This window comes from Podarcis vaucheri, assembly GCF_965113315.1.
Source record: "Podarcis vaucheri genome assembly, chromosome: 4".
Classification (NCBI taxonomy): Eukaryota; Metazoa; Chordata; class Lepidosauria; order Squamata; family Lacertidae; genus Podarcis; species Podarcis vaucheri.
In genome coordinates, this window is record NC_138762.1 from 76,223,441 (window position 1) to 76,246,060 (window position 22,620).

The 22,620-nt window shown below is 44.5% G+C and overlaps 1 protein-coding gene across 1 annotated transcript in view; it reads right to left on the reverse strand.

The window, feature by feature from the left end:
- Positions 1-19,391, reverse strand: part of GABRA5 (gamma-aminobutyric acid type A receptor subunit alpha5) — a 62,621-nt gene extending 43,230 nt beyond the window's left edge. Inside the window, 3 exon segments of the mRNA XM_082220185.1 lie at positions 1,712-1,833; positions 16,830-16,985; positions 18,944-19,391. Of these exon segments, the coding sequence (XP_082076311.1) occupies positions 1,712-1,833; positions 16,830-16,915 (208 nt within the window). The 5' untranslated portion in view covers positions 16,916-16,985; positions 18,944-19,391.
- Positions 19,392-22,620: the final 3,229 nt, after the last annotated feature.

The following is a 22,620-nucleotide window of genomic DNA, read 5'->3' on the forward strand; positions in this document are numbered from 1 at the left end:
TGTCTGCCCAGCTTCAAAAACAGCTGGACTGGTAAAATTAAATGATAACATTTAACAATGTCAAATTTCACAAGTGGCTGTATTTGTTAGTATTCACGTGGTTGTACTAAAAACTGATGCTCTGATCTATCATTGGGGGATTTTTTTCCTCTCCCCTTAAGGGTTCTATTCTATCCTTGCTTGCTTTGTGGAATGATAACGTCATAACAAAGCCTAGGTAATTAAGGCAAACGTGAGTTTTGCCAACTATTCAGATTAGTAATTTAGATATGGTATATTGATTTTACATGACAAATCTTTTCAGAAAATCCCAGAACTCTTGGTGATGTTTTCTTGGTAATGTGATATACATCACAACCTGGGGCTATAGTAACACTATCAAATATTTAGGTTATTGATTTACAAGATAGAGCATTCTGAGATTTGAGAGGCAAATGATTAGCAATTAACCAAAAACAGATACAGTGGTACCTCGGGTTACAGACGCTTCAGGTTACAGACACTTCAGGTTACAGACTCCACTAACCCAGAAATAGTACCTCAGGTTAAGAACTTTGCTTCAGGATGAGAACAGAAATCGTGTGGTGGCAGCGTGGCAGCAGTGGGAGGCCCCATTAGCTAAAGTGGTACCTCAGGTTAAGAACAGTTTCAGGTTAAGAACGGCCCTCCAGAACGAATTAAGTTCTTAACCCGAGGTACCACTGTATAGGGAATATTCTATATGACTTCTATCCAGATATTGAAAGGAAGAACCTACTCTATAGGTAAGTGTGATGACCCTGGAGTCAAACTCCACTTTTTCAGTGGATGAGGATCCTCTTCAAATAAAAAGTTATCTCTCACCAAAAGCAGAGCTAGATATTGGGATAGATCAGTGCTTCCTATTTAAGGTTTATTCTGATTATGGTTGCTGCTAAAGAAACATCTGAGCTTTTATGGAGTCTCCAGCCTGAGTCTGTATGGAGCTGTCCAGAGTATCTGAGTACTCAAACTATTGAAGGGGTTGTGGGTGGTTGTGAGGGGCATGGCCTTGACAGTGGTGGCACCTTGACAGCTGAACTCACTTCCTGTTCCTGTTCCAATAATGCCTAACGGCCTTTAGGAAGTGACTGAAAGCATTCATTTACTGGGTCATTTTGCAACCTTTGATAAGACATTCTATTACTTGGTCTCCACTACATTGCGGCTGGTGTTGTTTAATTGTTCAGTTTTCATTTTTTTGTTGTTGTATTGCTTTAAATCTATATTGAAGCATCTCTGAAAATGTGGGATTTAAATAATAAACAGTATAGCAAGTGGCATTCATACAGTCTTGCAGCAAAGCCACTATAACTTAAAATCAGTGTTCTCCTCCCACCCTCCCCAAATTACTTGTCTGGTTGCATGGCTGACGTACACACTGAGGAGGTGATCTGACTTCTCTGGATCTGCTCTGAGAATGATGCAACGGATTACAGACACTATGGGCCAGGGGTGCTTTTTCTAACTTGAAAATGGGAAAATCTTTAACATACAACCAGTGAGAAAACAAAAGCACTAGGGGATTTTTGTGGCACTCTTCTGCTGCTTTCAGCACACCTTCTGGAGATCTCTTAACCATCTCCCACTGCTCCCTAAACACACCCTTGGTCATCTCTTACTAGGACACGACTGCATGCTGTTTTAAGCATTTTTCCCTACAATGGCATGCTTGTAGGAACATCTGTTGTACCTCCCAGGCCTGGACGAAGCCTGTTATCATATCCATCCAGCAGGCCGTCCAGAATCCTAGTGAAGATGGTGATGTTATCATTGGTATCATATTTCCCTGAAGCTGTTGGCATCTGTGAGAAGCTGCGAAAAGGGGGGGGGGAGTGGAGAAGACACATCAATAAAAACTGGGAGAGACAGCTAAAGAGTTAAAGGTTGTGTCATCGATCTCATAAGCATCTGACAATGGATAGCTTAAACAAGGACTGCAGGAAAATCCAATGGCTTGGTTGCTCTTGGACTTTGCTTGTCATGCACACAGGTGCCCCATAACATGCATAACACATGTGCATGCTGCACTGCCAAAAGCGTGATTCACCCTATTGCCAGGGCTTCGAGGTACAATTTGTTTCCTCTTTTCCAGGAGTAAATCAGAATCTTCTGGCAGGTCCAGTGGTCCATTGGAACTGATAGGGTGGAAGGCAGGGAGGCCAACAGTAGGTGGAGCCAGAGCCAATTACAGACAGAGCCATGCCCTGATTGGTTGTAAGTTCAAAGGAAGGCAGGTGGGGGCCAGCTGGGGATGCACTGAGATTGCTGGGGCAGTGTCAGCCTTTGATCAAATGGACCAGCCTCTGCTGGATAGATCAAGCAGTAATTTGCAGCAGATAAGCAAGGTTTCTGACTCCCAACTGTTTAACAACAGTGACAACAAAGCGTCTTCCCCTCCCTCCTTTTCTAAATTAAGCTGGTGATATCAGGGGTGGAAGTATGGGGGGGGGACTGGAGAGGGGCTTTGTGTGAAAGGGCTGTGCATTCAGTTTTGGTATTGAAAACAAATTCAGTTTGCTCAGAGGCTCCTTAATTCCAAAAGTGTGTTGCCCCACTCAGCCATTCTTTTCCACCTGGTTAGTAGATCTTGGGGTTCTAGCAAAAAAAACAACTAAACACCACGGACCTGAGATTTGTTCACCCTTCTTTATCCCTTTCATTTTTTGTCACCTTTCTTTGTTTCTCTAATAGTTCCATAAATGCAGTGCTTTTTTTCTTAAAATATGTTTAGGGGTACTCTCATTTTGACTCAAGAAAATCTCCATTTTATAGTTCAAATCGGGGGAAATAAATACAGTAAATGGACAAAAGTACACAGACTCACAAAATGTTTAGGGGTATGTGTAACCCCATAAAATAGCACTGCATAAATGCATATGGTGTGGGAAACTGGCTTGTGGACTGTTCCACTTCTGACTGCTGGTGGGCTCACAGGATTGAATGTTCCATTCACACATAGAGAGAGAACATAGGAAGCTGTGTCAGACCATTAACCTATCTAGCTCAATACTCTGCACTGACTGGTAATGACTTTCCAGGATATAAGGAAAAGAGTCTTTTCCAGCCCTTTCTTGGGATACTAGGGATTGAACCTGGGACCTTCAGCATTCAGACGCTGGGTTAACAACTTGTTCCTCAACCTGATGAGGCTCATTTGACAAAATGGAGCCTTTGGGGTCATCAGCCCAGTCCTGTGGGATTGCTATGCCAAAGCAATTCAGCAGGTTCTTTCTGTTTAGACCAGTCATGGCCAAACTTGTCCCTCCAGGTGTTTTGGGTCTACAATTCCCATCATCACTGACCACTGGTCCTGTTAGCTAGGGATGATGGGAGTTGTAGTCCCAAAACAGCTGGAGGGCCAAGTTTGGCCATGCCTGGTTTAGACCATTAAATTCCACCTGAAAGTGTTTCTATTCCTCCAGGCTTCTGCGGGCAACTAAGAATACATTTTTCCATTAAGGCTGGTTTCTAATTTTATTATATATACAGTCATACCTCTGGCTGCAAATGTGATCGTGTGGGAGGCACGTTCGCAACCCCCAGCGTTCACAGCCTGAAGTACCGTGTCTGCGCATGACGCAATTTGGCGCTTCTGCGCATGCACATGACATCATTTTGTGCTTCTGCACTTGCGTGAGCGCCAAAACCCGGAAGTAATCCATTCCAGTACTTCCGGGTTCAGTGAAGTCCACAACCCAAAAACTCGCAACTCGCAGAGTTTGTAACCCGTGGTATGACTGTACATATATTTACATGGTTTTTATTGTATGGTTTTATGTGTGACTGTTGGAAACTGCTCTGAGATTTTTTTAATGAATAGTGGTATGTAAACATTTTTTTATAAATAAATAAAATAAACCGCTGGTCTTCAGCTGGTGGGTTGGAACCCACAAGTGGGACATGGCTTGATCTGAGGTGGGTCTCATCCAGAACACTACCACCCTGCAAATGTATGGTAAAAGATTAAGAAATGGATCCCCAAATGCTGGTTAGGATTAGAAGTATGTCCTGGGCCTGAAAATGTTGAGGACTACTGGAATAAACCAACACTTCTCCCTGATAAGGGGGTTTTCTGTGTGCTGGGAATATTAGAGATACATTCAATCACATGAGTCCACACACATAGTCTGAAATAGTACAGTCCACAGACAGGTTTATCCCCCACAAATGATATTTGTAAGCACCAGGCCTCAGATTCTAAGCCAGAGGGCAGGAACAGTCTTTCTATAATCTCTGTAAGGTGATGACAAGTCTCTTTCTCACCCCTACTCAGAACAACTTTAAAAACCATCATTTTTTTCCCGCTTTAGCGTTACATTTCCCACCAAATTCCTAGACATTCTGTGGCACCCATTGCCTTCCTCTTCTGCTACTGCTGGACAGACTCCAGAATCTGAGATGAGTAAATGGAAAACATTTGCAGACATTTGCAGATAAGTAGCCAATGGGTCAAAGGCCTTCTTCCCGAAGTTGATCATGGTCACCGTCAACGCGCCGCTTTAATTAAGTTGCAGCCAGAGGATCAAATTCCGCCATCTGCTACACAGAGTCTTTAGCAACATTTTAATCCTATGAAATTGTTATTGCGAGCAGTGATGGCCACAATGTTGTGTAATGCCGAGCAAAACCATAATGGAAGCTGGATCTTCAGGGATCCAGTCCCATGGCCATTCTCACTTAACATGAGCAATAAATGCCACTGGGATTGAGAACGGAACAGGGACTGCCCATAGCTACTGTAGGCTTGGAACTGCCACCCTGTCATAATTAGTGTTCTTAATTACAAATGTTTCGGAATAACAGGATATGAAGCTTATCAGTCACACTCTAGTGTCACACATAATATAATACTGCAGCAATCCTTAGAGGAACCTTAGAGGTGAGCAATCTTAAGCCCAGGTCCAAATACCACCCTCCAGGCCTGTCTGATCCTTGGACTCTCCCAAGGCCACATGCCCCTCCAGCCACACCTCCTACTCTCCCCCAGGCCACACCCCTCACACATAACACCCCCCTGGAGTATTTTTGCCAGGCTGGAATGTGTCCTTGAACTCTGATCATTACTCTTGCTTGTCTACCTGGAGGAGAAAGAGATTTTGAGAAACTGGTCTCTCGGACGCTGCCAGAGCATTGCACCTCCCTCCCTAAGCTGAATGGAAGCTTCCTGGGCTTTGGGATGGAGTTGTGAGGGGAATAATAGTAGTAGTAGTAGTAATAATAATAATAATAATAATAATAATAATAATAATAATAATAATTTATTTGTACCCCAGCCACTCTGGGCGGCTTCCAACAAAGATTAAAAATACATTAAAATGTCACACATTAAAAACTTCCCTGAACAGGGCTGCCTTCAGATGTCTTCTAAATGTCTGGTCGTTTATCTCTTTGACATCTGGTGGGAGGGCGTTCCACAGAGCAGGCGCCATTACCAAGAAGGCCCTCTGCCTGGTTCCCTGTAGTTTTGCTTCTTGCAATGAGGGAACCTCCCCAACGCCCTTGGATCTAGACCTCAGCGTCTGGGCAGAATGATGGGGGTGGATACGCTCCTTCAGGTATACTGGGCCGAAGCCGTTTAGGGCTTTAAAGGTCAACACCAACACTTTGAATTGCGCTCAGAAATGTACAGGGAGCCAGTGTAGGTCTTTCAAGACTGGTGTTATGTGGTCTTGGCGGCCACCCCCAGTCACCAGTTTCGCTGCCGCATTCGGGATTAAGAGATCCTGCAGCCCTCCTCCCTCGTTCCCAAAGCTAGGTAGAGGTGCAAGAAAGAAAGCTACCTGCTGGCACTGCAAGTAGACAACACAAATCCTGCTTGCATTCAGGTTCTGCTTGTGGGTTTCACAAAGCTATATGTGTGGTCAGTGTGAGAATAGGATACTGGACTAGATGGGTGTTTGGTTTGATCCAGCAGAGCTTTTCTTATGTTCTCTCTGGCTCTGGCAATCTTACACCTGTGTATAAGCATTTTTCTCTGCTCTGTTAAAGAACTTTATACATGCCTGGAAATTCACATTCACAGTCTCATTGAATACCAAGAACGATGGATCGTATGGTCATCTTAAATTCTAACTGTTGTCAAAAGTGTCTGCAAGATTTCTTTTGGCCATCGTGGTAAAAGCTAGGGGTTTGCTTAGAAATTTAGAAACAGTGAATGCAGACCAGTGACAAAAGCAGCTAATGTACTTACTGTTCCACTGGTCAGGCTGAAACACGGGGAAAGCTGAAACCCTTTGTGTAATTTCTCTTCTCTAAGGGCAGTAAAAGGACGCCATAAAGCATTTCCCCAATGGATTTTTAAAAAACTGAAATTGTGTTTGTCTTCAAGGAGACTTTAAGACTAGCAAAAGCCTATGATTCTTGTCTAATCCAACACTCTCCTGCTCTCGGTATTTCCTGGAAGCAATTACATCCTATGTTATGTAATATAATATAGCACTACATTGAAAAACTATCTAAAAAGAAGGAATCCAATGAGCTTTTAAGAAAGGGAAGTCTGCATTGTTTGGTACCTGGCCGGCTGATACTTCTTGGGAAGTGTGCCGGTGAATTCTCTTTCATTACACAAACTATTTGTGGTTTGTAAAGCTTTGGTGCAATTTTAATTCTGCCTAAAGCTGCTTATAAGGAAACAACTTGGAGAGAGAAACAGAATAGGGAGAAGAACTGGAAGCCTAAAATGGTTTCTAGTGATTTCCAGTGCCCAACTGGACATCATATGCAAGCCTTGACAACAAGTAACCGCGGTCTGTCATTGTCTTCTCTCCCCCTCCCTCCCTCCCTCCCTGTCTCTCTCACACCTGTTTGTGTAATCTCATAGTAATAGGGATGGTGATGCTGAAAAATTGTGAATGATTTAGCCTTCTGAGTGAGTGATGTGAGCCTCCCTCCCACCCTGACATCAGATTTTATTTTGCTGGGCATTTCACCTGCCATTTTTGATGGTCTCAGTGAAGCTGAACTGATTGGACTATTAAATTGTTTTGGCAAGAGATGCAATTTGCTTGATTCAGCATATGTTTACCTGCATGAAATATGTGCTGTTTGCATTTTTTTTATTTATTTAAAATTCCAAGCTCAGAAGAAGAAAAGAGCTTGGCTCTGTCTAGAATCTGATTCCAATGTTTCATAACTATTATGGGTTTTCTCTGGGGGAAAGCATAGCTCCATTTGTGAGTGAGTCCCTGGAATGTGTTGATTGGTAGTCTGAAATCTCATCTCTTTGTTATGTTGGTTGGCAATAAAATGAAAGAGTACATTTTTTCTTATTGTGCCACTTGAAAAATCCACTCTGGGCCACTTTAACTGTTATCTAATTCTTTTACAGAAAGCCTTATTGCGTAAGACACAAGATGCAACTCACATGTAGAGCATTACATAAAATGGTGTCTTTTTCACAGATACCCTCCCCCAACTGGCTATGCTTCCCCAAGAATGACACCCCCTTTTGCACAGGGAGTGAAATGCATGCGTGCATGTTATTGAAAAGCAACAACATGAATTTGGGAAACCACTTGCGATGGTGACTGTTGTAGTGAAGCCATCACAGGCTGTGTTTTGACATGTTATTAATCAGGAGGTTACTCTGGTGTCACAAGCAAGTGGCATGTTATGATCTGCGGTGTGTCAAAAGCTGGCAACTATCTTCAAAGGTCACACTATGGTAGCTTCACCACATTGGTCACCATCCCAATTGGGTGTCTATATCCACACTAAAACATCAACCAAGGTAGAGGTGAATCATTTTATCCAGAGTAGATTACTCATGGATTAGTGATGGATGTTTGATCTCTAGCAAAATGGGCATACAACTGTTCCCCAAAAAAGTATGAGGCACATATGGTAAAGCAGATTCCAAAACTGTCAAAGAAATCAGATGTCTGCATAATTTGGGAGCACTATGACAACACTGTATGCCAGAGCTCTCTCCCTGAGCAGGGAAGGCTCATCCAGAGTTGAGAACTCAAGGATCTGGTTAAGGACTTTCTAAGAAGCTTCAGGATTCAGTGCTTAGCACTTCCTCAATACTTCACCATCCTTGGTCCCACTGCCAATAGTTCCAAACAAGAAGAGTGAACCTACCATGGCTCCCAGTCTTGATGGCTATATGATGCCTCTGTGATCAAAGGCACTATGATTCTGAACATGGTGAGCAACAACTGCAGGAGAGGGCTATTGGGCTTGCACCCTGCTTTTGAGCACCCCATCTGACCGACTGATATGGGAGAGTATTCAGTCAAGCAAGAATTTGTGTTTGCCTTTGTCTGACTCATGGTGGCAGTATATTGGCATGCTGAATTTGTGAAACTACAGAAAAGGATATGTATTATATCTGTATCCTCCAAGAAGCTCAGAGGGGCATTCTGCTGCACTATGACCCTAAAAGGTAGGTTGGGTTGAGACCTCTGGGGCTGATTGGGTATTAAAACCTAGCTTCCCCACATCCAAATCAAACACTCTAGGTACTGCACCAGACTAGTATGTGCCCTAGTTCCTTCTTTCCTTTAATACTTCTCTGTTCCACAACTTCAGAAGTACTGAAATAGAAAGTGATCACCAAAGTTATTGGCGGGCATGATTTATGTGGCTTGATCAGGAACAAACTATTGGGAGTTATTAGCTACTGGAAGAGTGTAGAGCTTTTCATCTGAAATATTAAAAAACAACAACACACTGGTGAATGTTCTGTGGGAAAGAATCTTACGTCAACGAGGGTTGCCCTTAATGAGCTCCTTCCATTTCTGTAATTAAAACCGATGGATTAGTTTTGACATCGAGTGAAATGTAGCTCCTGATACAACTTCTCCTTATCATTGATGGCTCTGGGGTGCAGGGATCTCACCCGTGGAAATGGAGATCTCTGAGAGTGTCTCTTCACAACAGGGAGACTGAGTTTTTATGATTCAGTCCCTTTGTAAATTTATTTCCTGGTCTTGGAAAAGAAGCAAATCTAATGAAGAAGGAGGCAGAGAGAATACTTTACAATATCTTCATAAAGAAAGGGTATGGCATGAGGCAGAGAACCATTTTAAAGAAAGCTGAAAGTGCTTTCAGAGAGAACCATTAGCTGTCATGGTGTACAGACATCTCTTCCATTTGCCCCCGTTGCCTCGGGTCAAATAGTGTTTGCAGGTTTTTAAACAATACAAAACCCTTAATCAGGGGCCAAAGAGGAGTGTGCAGTACACACCAAGCACAGCATCACTAACTCTGAAGAAAATGACTGTGGGAAGTCAGTGGGAAGTAGTGGTGCAAGGAGACTCACGATAAAATCCTTCCCTGACCCATGAAGCCAGTCACTGCCTCTCAGTTTAAGCTACCTCACAGGGTTGTTGTAAATATAAAATGGCAGGGGAGAACTGTGTATATTTTCTTCAAACCCTTGAAAGAAAAACACAATAGCATGTAATATATATCCCTATTAACATCAGCAACTGTTCTCTGTCTTCAGCTTGCAAAAGTGACAAAAAAAAAATACGAGTACAGTAAGGAGGGAGGGAGGGGCACTTATATGTGAAGTACTTTGAATGACTCACTCAGCTAGTGCCTTCCAGTTAGTTTGGATTACAGTTCCCATAATGCTCAGCCACTGGTCATACGCCTGGGGCTTATGGGAGTTGTAGTCCAAAACAGCTGGAAGACACTAGATTAGGGAAGGCTGTTCACTGATGGAGGAAAATGGCAGAGTATTGGCCTGTTGCAGCATATTGTCTTTGCTAAAGACTGGCAGATGCCTCTCCCATGTTGAAGGCTTTGAGCTATCCATCGCAATCGATCTATTCAGAATGCCAGAATAATATTTTTTGCGTATCAATGCAGAAAACACACTTCAGAGCTTCCTCATCCATACAATGTCCAGCTCATGTCAGGGTGGAAAGTCCGTGATCTGAGTTGACACATTATAATACATTCACAAAACTGTCTCCTATATTTGAAGTGAGTGAGGGAATATGCAAAGTATCTTACTGGAGCATATCTGGAGCTCTCTGACTTTGGAAAACAGATATTGGGTTTCCTCGAACTTTTCTAGCAGAGATGAATGGTGGGAGGGGGGAGTTCCCCCCCTCTTCCCAATTCTGAAACAATGTAGGTGCAGTTGCCACCACAATTTCATGTGTGTATGGATATTCCCCACTTAAAACATTGATTGAAATGTATCAGTATAGGTTCATGGGTTTGAGGGGAGAGCAGCTTTGGGTGTACAGAAAAGGGGAGGGGGAATAACCACCACACCTGCTTAAATTTGGATAGTTAGGCGTGGGTTTCAAGTATAGCCAGTGCATCACCTAGTAAATTTCTCTTCTTCAAAATTAAGAATTTTCAAGATATATATTTAGCAGCATTTTGAGGCTTCTGTCCCGATAACAAGATACATTGCGTATCTTTTGCTACAGTATTAAAACCAAAGCTGAAACTAATTTGGGAGGAACTTTCTCCATTGTTACAGCTTTGGATGGATGTTGCTTTAAAAAAAAACATAAAAAAAGCCTTTTGAAGCATCACTATGCTGCAAATTAACAACGAACTTTGTTTTGGCTATACTTCCTAAACGTTTATTTCCCCCCAGGATTCATATTGTACTTCTTGGCCAAAAATTGCTATCCAAGTGGCTGGCAAATACTTTAGCTGCATGGTATCCTATGAATAAAAGAGGCCTCTCTGAATTCTACAGTGACTAGGAAGGCCATATATTGAATCTCTTATAGTACATTGGATTTTAGTTTACTGCTTTTACAAAATGCACCGTAAAACAAAAAGTAATTACAGAAGTGCCTGGTTGTGACAAACAACAACTCTAGGTGTCAAATGGCTTTGCTGAAAATGCTGCTTTAAATTATGGGACCCAGCCTTATGAAGATCTATAGGGCCTTTCTGAGGAATCCCCAAACATTTCACAAGCTAGTTACAAAACCGCAGCTAAACGAGGACAGAATTTCTGTGCTTTATTATGCACGTTTTCCACACATCCCTGCATTGCTGAGAGAATTGAGCATCAGGACAGTCTACAGCCAACATTGCAGTGAATTAGGAACTTTACCCCTGCAGTTGGTTACAGGGATTTGTTCGGTGAGTTTTACCAGTTTTAAGAACTGCTTTGCTGCAAGGATAAATGGCAGAATGCAGAAAGGCTGCCTATCCCTGCCGGGTTGGTCTTGTACTAAAACATCTGCTTTTGTTACCGTTCATTGGGAAAGCTTTATCCTGAATCATACAAGAGGGCTAATTTTCCTGGTTCTGGCGTCTGCATCTGATTGTGTGTGGGTTTTTGTGTGTTTTTTTTTTAAAATAGAATCAGAGAATGAAAGAAGATACAAGGCCAAATTTCATCTAGAAAATGTTGGCTTGCATTTAAGACTCATAATAGCTGAAAGGATGCAGATAGATAATTTAGTCCACTCTCCTGCTTTAAAATAGGATGAGCTATTCTGAAGGAGGAGGCTCCAAGTGGGAACTTTGCAGATGAGCCACCGAGAGCTTTGCAAATGGGACAGCCTTTTGGGGATCACCTGAGGATTCTGGGTAGTAGTGTTCTCGCTGCTAGCCAGAATCAGGAACCACAGGCAATTCAAGGCGGACAGTCTAGCACCCTTACTGAGCATGCTCCTGGTCTCAGGTGACCTCAGAAAGCCAATAATTTGCCACTGTGTGCTCTAAAACTCCAGATCTGCTACATTCCTTCTCTTTGGGAAACCTGCTGCTGAGGGCAGCACACCAGTCCACCCCAGTTCCTTGCCAGATCTTAAGAACTTGAGTGCCTAATGATGCTCACTCTTCAAAAGCACATGGAGAGGTGCAAGCTCCCTGTCTCGAGAAAGCTGATTCTATTCCTGAAGTGCCTTTAAAGGGGATTTGAATCAGCGTTGCTTGGTCCATTGGGGCAAATGGGGCACTGCACTTCCAGCCTCTGTCTTCCATCAGCTAGTCTCCACCTTCATGGCTTTGCCTGTCATTGACTTAGCTCTACCTGCTGTTGGTCTCTCTGCCTTCTGCCCTGCCAGTCCAAATGGGCACCAGTGACCACTGATTTGCACATGGCCATGATATAAGCAGAGCAGGGTGTGGGAGAGTATTTCACATTTCCCTTTTCTGCACTTTCCCTGCCTTGCAGCAGCAACCTTTTCTCGTGTTCTCCAGTGCAGAGATGCACAGCAGCCTGCATTTCTCTTATATGGGCAAGACGTGGACCTTCTATTCTAAGTGGGATGGAGAAACAAATAAGCAGAGATGTTAACTTTTTCTTATCCCTCTTATTCATCTCTTCTTCTTCTTCTTCTTCTTCTTCTTCTTCTTCTTCTTCTTCGTCACCCTCCCCAAAGCTGCTATTTGGCTTAGTGAGATCAGATTTACTTCTCTTTTAAAATATTTTTTTTTATCATGAATCTTCCCTTCATCAACATACTATGGTGGGATACAGGGCACCCATTAAAACCACCTCCTAAATCATAAAATAGCAGTTAACAGATACTAAAATGCAACATCCAATGAAGGAAGAATCTTAAAAACACACACACACACACAGAGAGAGAGAGACAACAGATGAAATACTCATCAATTTGCAAAACTTCAAATACCTGGGCAAATAAACCTTAACTTGGCACAGAAATGCTAACAGGGTCAGTGCTTGTTAGACGTGTAAGGGCACTTCCACAGACAGGGCACTACCAACTTTATTTCTTAATATCTAATTATGTTTGCAGTCCAGCACTTTAACACTAAATGTGTCTGGTCCAAAGTCCAATGGCCAAGGTAAACAACTATTATTCCCTCTACTTTTTGCTGTTCTTTTTTAAGAATTGGAAACTTCAGGCAAACCTTCCTTCCCCCCCCCCCAGCCCTCTTGGCTAAATAAGCCCCTAGCAATCATTTGTTCAGTACTCTGTTCAATATAATAATGAAGCTAAACAACACAAATACTGACAGACGCATGAACTGCAAAGCAGCAGAACCTGTGTCCTCATGTCTCTGGAACCTTATATAAAAGCAAAGACAGAGGGCCGATTTACAACTCATGTGACACACACAAATCAGTTTTAGGCCTGTTTTGTCTGACCTGACATCCTACCAAGAGTCTTGGGAATTGCACTGTTATGTTCTACCTCCCCAGCTGGAGGCAGTATGACTGACTGCCAATTGCTGTTGGGGTTGTTGCTCTTAGGTCCTGCTTGCAAGACTGTAATGGAGGTGCTAAGATGGACGCCCCTGCTGGAGATCCCTAACCTTCCGCACAGAACTACAACTCCATGAGTGTCCTGGGCAGATAAGCTTACTTGGCCTAGCCTTAGGGTGTTCATGCACCATACTTTACAGAGGATAGCCTCCTTTTAAAGAGCGGTCAGAGGACAAACCACTATTTGAAGGCATCAAGTTTTTAAAAGCCCTGTCTGTGTCCAAGAACCATAAGCTGGGAGAAGAAGGACCTTGAAATTGCCTGTCCACAATCAGCACCTGGACAGCACCCGGGTCACCTTGTCAGTCATCCTCACAATAGCAATGTGCATTTCTCTTTAAACTATAGGAATCAAATGCTTTTAAACTTTATGCACAAATTTCTGTCCTTTTTATCGATGGCGTATCAATACAAACAACCCCAAGCAAGAGTGCTAGAGGTTAGCTTTAACCTCACCCATTTTTCCTTTCACTCTTGTCTGCTGTGACCTTGGGAGCTATTGGAGAGAGCTTCCTTGGACAGCTCCTATCTTCCTTTCACATTTCTGCTCTGACAACCCTTATTCTTTAGCACCCTGCTTCTTAAACTACCAAGTAAGCAGAGATCAGTGTCCCAACTGCCCAGGCAACCAGAACAATATGCCACTTTCCAGTGAAGCCAGTGATTTAGCATAGCTCATCCCAACTCCTCCCAACTGGGATATACCCTACTATGAGTTTCTACTGTGTTCTGGGCAATTGGCTTGTTTTGTCTGCTTTTGTTTTCCGTTTCTTTTGTGACTTCATCAAACAAAAATCTGAGGAGACAATCAAATACAAGGAAAACTTTTTGTTGTTCTGGTTCAAGACAAGGTCCTGAGGTCCAAGTATTTGCAACATCTGGCTTGGTTGTTATATAAAACATGAAACTTGACTAACCTATATTACGTTGTTTTTGTAAAATAAGATTTCTACAAAGCTCTGAGGAAAGGACAAGGGTGCATTAAAAAAAAACAAAAAACACCCCCCAAAAAAATATCTCAGTACATTTCTGGTTAAGATTGATGTTCCACTGAAATCCACCAGGGTCGCATTGCTAATTGCAAGAACACGAGTTTTCTCCTTTCCCTACAATAATCAAGTAAGAATGTAGCAACTCTGGATTTAACCTCAATGCTTGCCTGTATAGCACATTACTAAAGCATTCCCCCAATGGGTTCACCAAAAGTGTTGATTTGATCCCCCCACCCCCCCACCCAATTTCTCAAATGCAACTTTCAGATTCATTCAGTAGTAATTGTTCAGCATTTATATTGCACTTTTGAGTGGTTTTTATTTCTTTCTGATCTTTGCAACCATTTTATAGGGTGGGCCAGTGTATTTCAATATTTCAAACAGAGAAGGGGGGTGTCAAAACAGATGTGCATTCAGTATGTAGCAGGCAGCTGTGTACCTTGCTTTCCCTTAACTAATCATTGAGGGAGAGGAGTCTGATTCCAGTGATGAAGACAGCGTTCACTCTCCCACCAAGAACTGAACGGAGACCAGGTCTCTTCACTGCCTAAGAAAACAACCCCCCATTGCTTTGCACACCTAGTTTGGCCCTGAGTCTGGAAGAGTGGCTTGCCTAAGGTCACCCTAGCGAATTCATATTTCCAGAAGTACACAGGAAAGGGTTAAGCAAAATATAGATAGATAGCAAGCCATTGCCCTAACAGTATTCCCACTTCCTTCAGCTAACCAGGAGCTTGCAACCTATGGGCACACTCCCTTTCTGTTGATTTACAGCGATGCTGACTTTTGTGATCCCAGAGCGCTGAAGTGCTGGAACACAAGCCAGGCTCTTCTTATGGAGGAGAGGGCAAGACCCCGGCTGCTCAGCTCATAAATCAGATCGGCTGCTTGGCTATATGAATCAAACAATCCTGAAGCTTGGGTTTCTCTCTTTTTTACCCTGAACAGGGCAGCCCTCAGCGTTAGGCAGAGGAAAGTGTCCACTGCAGGCAGCAATTGCTGGGGGGGCAGTCGCAGCAGTCCCCACCACCACCACCACCTACACAAATAATTAATCTTCATTATCTCTCTCCCCCTCCAACCCCACCAAAAATAATAAAAGAATGAAGAGGATAAGGCTACACTAGTAATCCTCTTTGGATAAAGACAACAAAATTATGGGGGAGGGGTGGAATTGTTCATAAACATAGGATATATTGCAACTTATGAAAAAATACTTATCTCTGCCCCCAGAGGAGGCAGACTTCTGTACCTGCGGGAAGGGCAGGCAGCACTAGCTGTTTGCTGCATTTACTGATCTGAAATAAAACATTCTTTTAAAGCTAATTCTGCATATGTCCAGGACAGGAGCGTGCTGGAGGTCACCATGAACTTTGTTCTCTTATAATGGCAATGGCACCCATCTGAGGGGTGTTGGAATTGAGTTGTGGCTGGGGGAAAAGCCCTGACCAGGAGTACTGTGGACCTTGACTTGGAAAAGTGCCATTTGCTGCTGCTTTGGGGGGGGTGTCTGGGGCTGCCCTTGATGGTTGTTTAACCTTCTTCTCCCAAGCATCTTACTCTTTCCATCAGCCACCAACCCCAAGGGGAAGTGGAGAAGGTGTTCTCTTGGCAGAGGTCAGGAAACCAGGGACCAATGGGTCTTGCAGACAAGGCCCATAACCCAATGAGAAGTGATGCACTGAGAGTGTCATTTGCCAGTGACGAGGGGACTTCCTCTCTGATTCACCATCTTTTGTAGGAAGGGAACAGAGGAAGGAGGAAGGCCCAGGGCATTTGAGTCTTGCCCTGCGTGTAGGAAGGTTAGACCAAAGTCCAGAAAGGGTGATCCATTCGAGTAGAAGGCTGACATTTTTGCGCTTCCGCCTCCCATACTGTCTACTTGCCACATCCCTGTTCCTAATGCGATCACTGTAGCAGTAAACTCAGGCCACGAAACATGCTCAGAAGAGTTTAAACAATGTGCTTAGGCATGATATAATGGGTCAATAGCTTGGGGAACTGAAGGTTGCTTTGCCCATTTCCAGAAGGGACAGAAAGCAGGTGTGTAAGTGACGCCCCCTTCAAGCCAAGGCTCGAAGAAGGGACTTGTGCATCTGCCTTGCTGCCTTTTGGTGTGATGCACAAGTTTCGAATACACATGGAGCATGTGCATTTCACTAATGCTTTAATTCCCCTTTCTGGAGGGTACAAGCAGTAACAGGGAAAGCTAATGAGCAAGTTACTCATGCAATTATTTTGCTTGCTTTATCGTGTTTTCAGGCACACAGTGAACTGACTGGCTCACATCCCTGCCCTTTACAACTACATATATGGAAGAAGAAATAACGATGATAGCGACAGTAAAACACTCTGCATGTTGTGTGTCTGGTATTTTACATGAGCTCAGAAATATCCTTATATATTAGGTCCATATTGTTGCTATTTTACAGATGGGGGAATTGAGGCTGGCAAAACCACAATCCTGATCACTCCAAATCCAGCATTCTGTCATTGTACCACATCCATTTCTTGGTATCAAGTATGCATTAGGATGCTTTCTCTTAACTCCTTAAAACTAATGGTTTCCATTCATTTAAATAATAATAATAATAATAATAATAATAATAATAATAATAATAATAATAATGTTACATATGGTAACTTACCCAAAATGACTGGCTAAACTCATAGAAATGCTGAGCAGAAAGCAGTTTTTGATCATGATAAAACCAGAGAACATCCCATTGTCCATTCCCAGTGAAATTATTAATAGAAGCAGCTGATTTTGCAGGGGTATACCTTTCGCCACCTTTGTTCTGAAACTGCAGAGGACAAGAGAGGCAGAAATGCACATAAGTGTTAACTTAAAGACAGTAACTAGGTCAGATATCAAGCAATACACCGCACATCATTTGTCTAACCCATTGGGGAGATATTCGAAACATTCCTCAAAGACCCCAAATTCGTTGAGAAGTGGAATTTACATAAGGTTGTGAGAGCATCTCTCTCTACATGAAGGATGTCCAAGTGTATTCGGTTACCCTGAGCTGGTTGGATAATGAGGACCCCAGCGTATTCGGGATCTTTTGAGGTTGCAACCAGTTCCTATAATTAAGTGCCTTTCCATAGATGTATTGATATAGCGATAGATCTGATCCACGAGTCGCAAATCAGGCAAGGAAGTACTTGTTCCTGACAATGGAACATCCATGGCAAAACAAATGTGTGAAAACTACAAAATAGGCACTTAACCTTTCCTCTTTTTAATTATTATGATATGGTAGTGTGTGTGTGTGTGCATGTCTACACACTTCCCTCAGATGCCCTTTGTCTCACCTGGCTATTTTCTTAACCGCAAGAAGCTAGCTGGTACACCCTGGAAGTCAGAGTACACACATAAAGAACGGTATATAGAAAGCAAAGGCCTCATTTGCTTTGAAAGCCCCTTAACGACACACTAAGGAGTTGGGGAAATGGGGAGGGGGGGCTGGCATGGCAACAAAATACCTGCTTGCAGGATTGACTGGTATTCCTTTATTTGCCTGCCTGCCTGCATACCTGCCTGTCTCCCCGTCCTCCCAAATATTAAAAAATCTCCTTATGACTGTATGCGAGGGCAGTATCTCTCCCTTCTCTTCCTGATCTGTCTGATCGGGATGCAGAGGTGACAAAACAAAGCAGCCTTTCAACTCTGGGCTCCTTTCCTCCCCCCACCCCACCCCCCGCACCTGAGACTAAAATAACCCTGCACTCCACCGAGCCATGCAATGGAAGCAGCGAAGGGAGGTTCGCCTCCGTTTTCGACCACCGAGCCCTAAGCAGAATTCAGGTGACCAGCGAAAGACGCCAGGAGTGGAGATACGACCTGGCCCTAAGTGCAGATGATTTTTTTTAAAAAAATATTATTTTGGATCCTCCTGTGGAAAAGAAGGTTCCTTGCCTCCTCCTTCGAACTGGTCCAGATCTGGACCAGGGGATGTCTCTCCCGCTTCACCTCCCGCGCTTGGCCAGAGAAAGAGGGCACTGCAGAGCCGCAGCAGTCCCCCTTACCTCTCAGCAAAGCCTCTCTGCCACTGATCCCTTGCCCGGGGATTCACACGCAGACCGGCGCAAACAGCCTCACCCCACTTTCCCACCACCACCATCACGGCCACCACCATCCCCACCCCAGATCTCTGGATCCCTCTCTGCCTATATCTCCCTGCCAAGTGTGCATGCACCCCCCTCCATCTTCTGACCCAAGGAAATGGCTGTGTACCCGTGGCCGGATCCACGCAGGACGGGGTGCCTTGCAGCCCTTGTTGCTGCTCCCGCTGCTGCCGCCGCTGCTGCTACTGCCTCTGCCGCTGCTGCTGCAATGAAGCCGGTGGAGCGCCCGGTTCTCCTCTCGCGCCTCGCCGCGCTCTCCAACTCCCGCAAACTCCGGCGAAAGAGCACAAGTGCGGCTCTCCCTCCGGCTCCATCGCTCTGGCCAGCCGGGACAGAGGCGGGGGAAACCCTCCCCGTCCCGACCCCCCACCTTCAACCGGCGTCCGCTGAGCGATCCAAGCGGACGGGTGGAGCGCAGCTGCGCCAAAGGAGCCAGGCCAGCTAGCAAAGTTTGCCTCCCTTCCCGACCTGCTGGCGGGCTTGAGGAACTGGGGGGTCGCCTCCCCCGTGGAGATCCACCCCCCCCTTGCTCCCTTCCCTCGGTTCTCCTCGCCCACCATCCCCGCTCGCCTGCTCCGTGGAGATGCGCTCACCCAACCGCGAGTTCGCCGCGCAGCCAAGAAAAGCTTACCAGCGCTGGTCCACCGCGTGGATTTCGCCTCCCTTGCCGATCTGCTTTTGAGCTGGGGTTGCCGCGGTGATCCAGGCTTCTCTCTTAACAGAGCATCTTCCACCTCGGCGCCCAAAAAGCGTGGTGGTGGTGGTAGCGGCGGGGGGAGTCTTAGAGGTAAAGATCCAAGTAACAACCCCCGTTCCCAAGATTGCTTGGCCGGCTGGGGGGTGTCTCTTTGCTCCCCCTCGATCTCCCCTGGTCCTCTCTCCGTCACCCCTAGTCTTCCCCTCGTAAAATCCACATGGCTTCTCGCTCGGCTTGTAGTCGAACGGCTGCCAAGCAGACGCGCGCCAGCAGAGGCCGCTGCACGCATGGCAGAAATAGCCCAGATTAATCACCGAGCCCCTTTCCTTACACAGGAGAACTCGAGACTGCTAAGGCAAGCGCTTCCTAAATTGTGCTGTTTCGAAGGAAGGGGATTCCGAAGGCAAGGGATGGCTTCTTGCGTGCTGAACTGGGGCTTTTCGGTTTGGGGAAACTTGAAAGCAGCGTAGAGAGGGAGAGATCTTTCATTTTGTCCATGTGCACAAACACGCGCACACACACACACAAAAGAGAGAGAAAGAGGGCATTTTCAGTGCGCAAAATGATCTGCAGCCCTTATTTGTTCTAAAAAGAGTTTGCTTAAGACTAATGACATATTTGTTCTATTTCGTAGTGGTGGATATGTGTTGCCCCTGCTAGGATGGCAACCCTCTCAATTTACTTCTGAGTAAACATGATTAGGATGAGGCTCCAAATGCATATGCAATTCCACCATAGTTAATCGAGGTTTCTTGGCAACGGGCCTATATAATACATATGTTTACATGTGAACATAAATGTTGTATACATGCGAGCAGTGCAATAGGTGGAAAAACCTTGAGATGCAAACACAAGACGATAAAGGTGATTTAAACAGATACTGGTTTAGATCCATACTTAGTCAGGCTTAGAGGGGGCCCACTGAAATCAATGGGTTTTGTGTTAGTCATGGCTAACATAAGAACCATTTATTTCAATGACCCTACTCTAAGCATGATTAAGTTGGGAGCCAACCTAATATTTACTAATAGCAAAAGGATGGTGTTTTCAGAAACCCTGTAAAAGGTGAGAATGTCCTTCACTTCAGTGGATTGAGCTGTAGGTCAGACAGCTGATTCTCACCACCTCACCCCACCCAATAATAATAATAATAATAATAATAATAATAATAATAATAATAATAATTTATTTGTACTCCACCCTTCTGGTTGGGTTTCCCAAGCCACTCTGGGTGGCTTCCAACAAAGATTAAAAATACATTAAAGTTGCTGCTACTGTCAAGTTGGGTGAGTTCCTGCATTTTACACACCTTTCTTCTTACAACTTCTTTATGCAATTCCTCCCCTGCAAGCATTTTACAGAAGCAGATATCTGGACACCATCATGAGGAAGGGACATGATGAAGGCTGAAAGAAGGAGACAATGGCACACAATGCAGGAAGGAATTGCACCAAGGGAACTCAAACTTTGTATGTCCAATAACACAAGTAGAAACCACATCAATGGCAGATGCTTCGTCACAAGGGGTCTTAACCCTAAAGATGTAAGCCCAACCACATTTAACCAAGTCTCATTCAACCTAGGGAGCATGTTCACGGGTAAACATTGATAGGCTTAGGCTATAAATTACACCGGCACTTTCTGAAAAAGAAATCAGAATTATCTCTCACAAACGTCTGGATTTGTGCACATCTGTTGTTTAGTCATTTAGTTGTGTCCGGCTCTTCATGACCCCATGGACCAGAACATTCCAGTGCACATCTAGATCTAAGCAAATGTGCACTTGTTTTTTCCTTAGGTTGCAATGTTTTCACTGTTTCTGCCAACTGTGAGAAGGAGCAGAAAGAGATGGCAGAGACGGAGCTCTGTTCCCTGAACGCATGCACACGAGTAAACACACACACACATTGTGTTCCTGAGATTCCACCTTACATTAGGTTCATGTTTCCCAGTTTGGAATTATGTTGTTGTTGTTGCTGCTGTTGTTTTGCAGTTAATTGAGCCAGATGGTTGCTTTTGACAAGAATACAGTTGAGATTCTCAGAATGCAAAAGTCTGTGCCCAGTATTGAGCATCACAATTTTCAGTTCAGCTGCATGATACACAAAGCAATATCTTTGTCGAGGTTGCCCTTGCCCTCCTATGGACTTCATTCTTGCAGCTGTATGGCTTGGTTTCAGCACAGTGGAGAGAAATGCCTGGCCCTGTTGCTGAGGCCCTTGGACTTTGTAAAAACAACAGCAGCAAGAGTTCCTCTGTACGTGTACAGAGCATATTCCCTTGCTTCAACCACAACCTGCCTTCAACCATCACACATGTGGAATAAGAATACAAGCTAGCCTGGTTTTGCATTTCCCGGTGTCCCCACAGCCCTGGCCTCTGTTTCCTCTCTCAGCAGTCCTAACACAACACCTTCTATCTGCTTCTCCTCTCCATCACTGCTGCTTTGGGCTCTTGTCAACTCTTCCATCCCTTGTTGCTTCTTCCCTTCTGGTCCTCTGCTGGTACCTGATTCCTTCACTGCATCCCTAGACCTGACCTACAGTATCCAGAGGTCCTTCAAATGGGCTTCTGCAGATGAAGCTCATGCTACAGCAAATACTGAATGCTCCCCAGATTTGGCTACCTTGTTGGCATCTCTGGGGCTTCTTCATATGTTCTTCAGCACTTTCCATGTTGCACTCTCTCTCTCCAGATATGTAAACTATGAACTGGCCTCATTGTGTAGAAGGCCTCTGTGCTAGTGGCCAGGACCATAGCGCCATGTCACAGCATCTTCTTTGCATGGAGGTTGGACTTAGACTGTTTCCTGCTTGAGACTATGGGGAGCTGCTGAACTGGCAGACAGTACTGAGTGAAATGCCCTAATGGTATAATTTGGTATGAGGCAGCCTCCCTTGTTCCTAGTGATGGAAGAAAGCAGGAAAAGCTCACCCATGCTGGGGAAGTGCTGTAGCTCAGTGGTTGAGTAGATGCTTAAAGAATAATAATAATAATCAGGGCTTTTGTTTGGCTGGAACTCACCAGAACTCAGTTCCAGCATCTCTCAGGTGGGCACCATTGCCATTCTAAGAGAACAAGGGAGGCATTCAGGGTGAGTTCTAGGAAAATATCACTGATGATGGTGATAATGATCTATCCCATCTTTCTTCTAAGGAGCTCAAGGTGGCGTATATGGTTCTCCCTTCCCATTTTAACTCAGAACAAGGTTGGGCAGAGAGATGGTGACTGGCCCAGTCACCCGGTGAGCTTCATGGCTGAATGGGGACTTGAACCCTAGTCTTCCAGATCCAACACTCTAACCACTACACCACACTGACTCTACTGGTAGAAGTTCTCCACTTCAATTACTGGCCTCACCTCCTAGCGATAGGAAATTGCCCTGTCGGAAACTCTGAAGAGCCACAGCCAATCCGTGGGACAATAGTCAGCTTGATGAACCAATGGTCTGACTCGATATAAGGTTGCTTCTTGGGAAGACCTTCCACGTGGAGAGCTGATAACGGAACGTAGGAAATGGGCCAAATATTCTGAGGCTGAGATAGTAAAGGCCTTTCATAAATCCGTTCTTGTTTTTGGGGAGGGAGCTGCTTGTTCGACAAAAGTCTCCA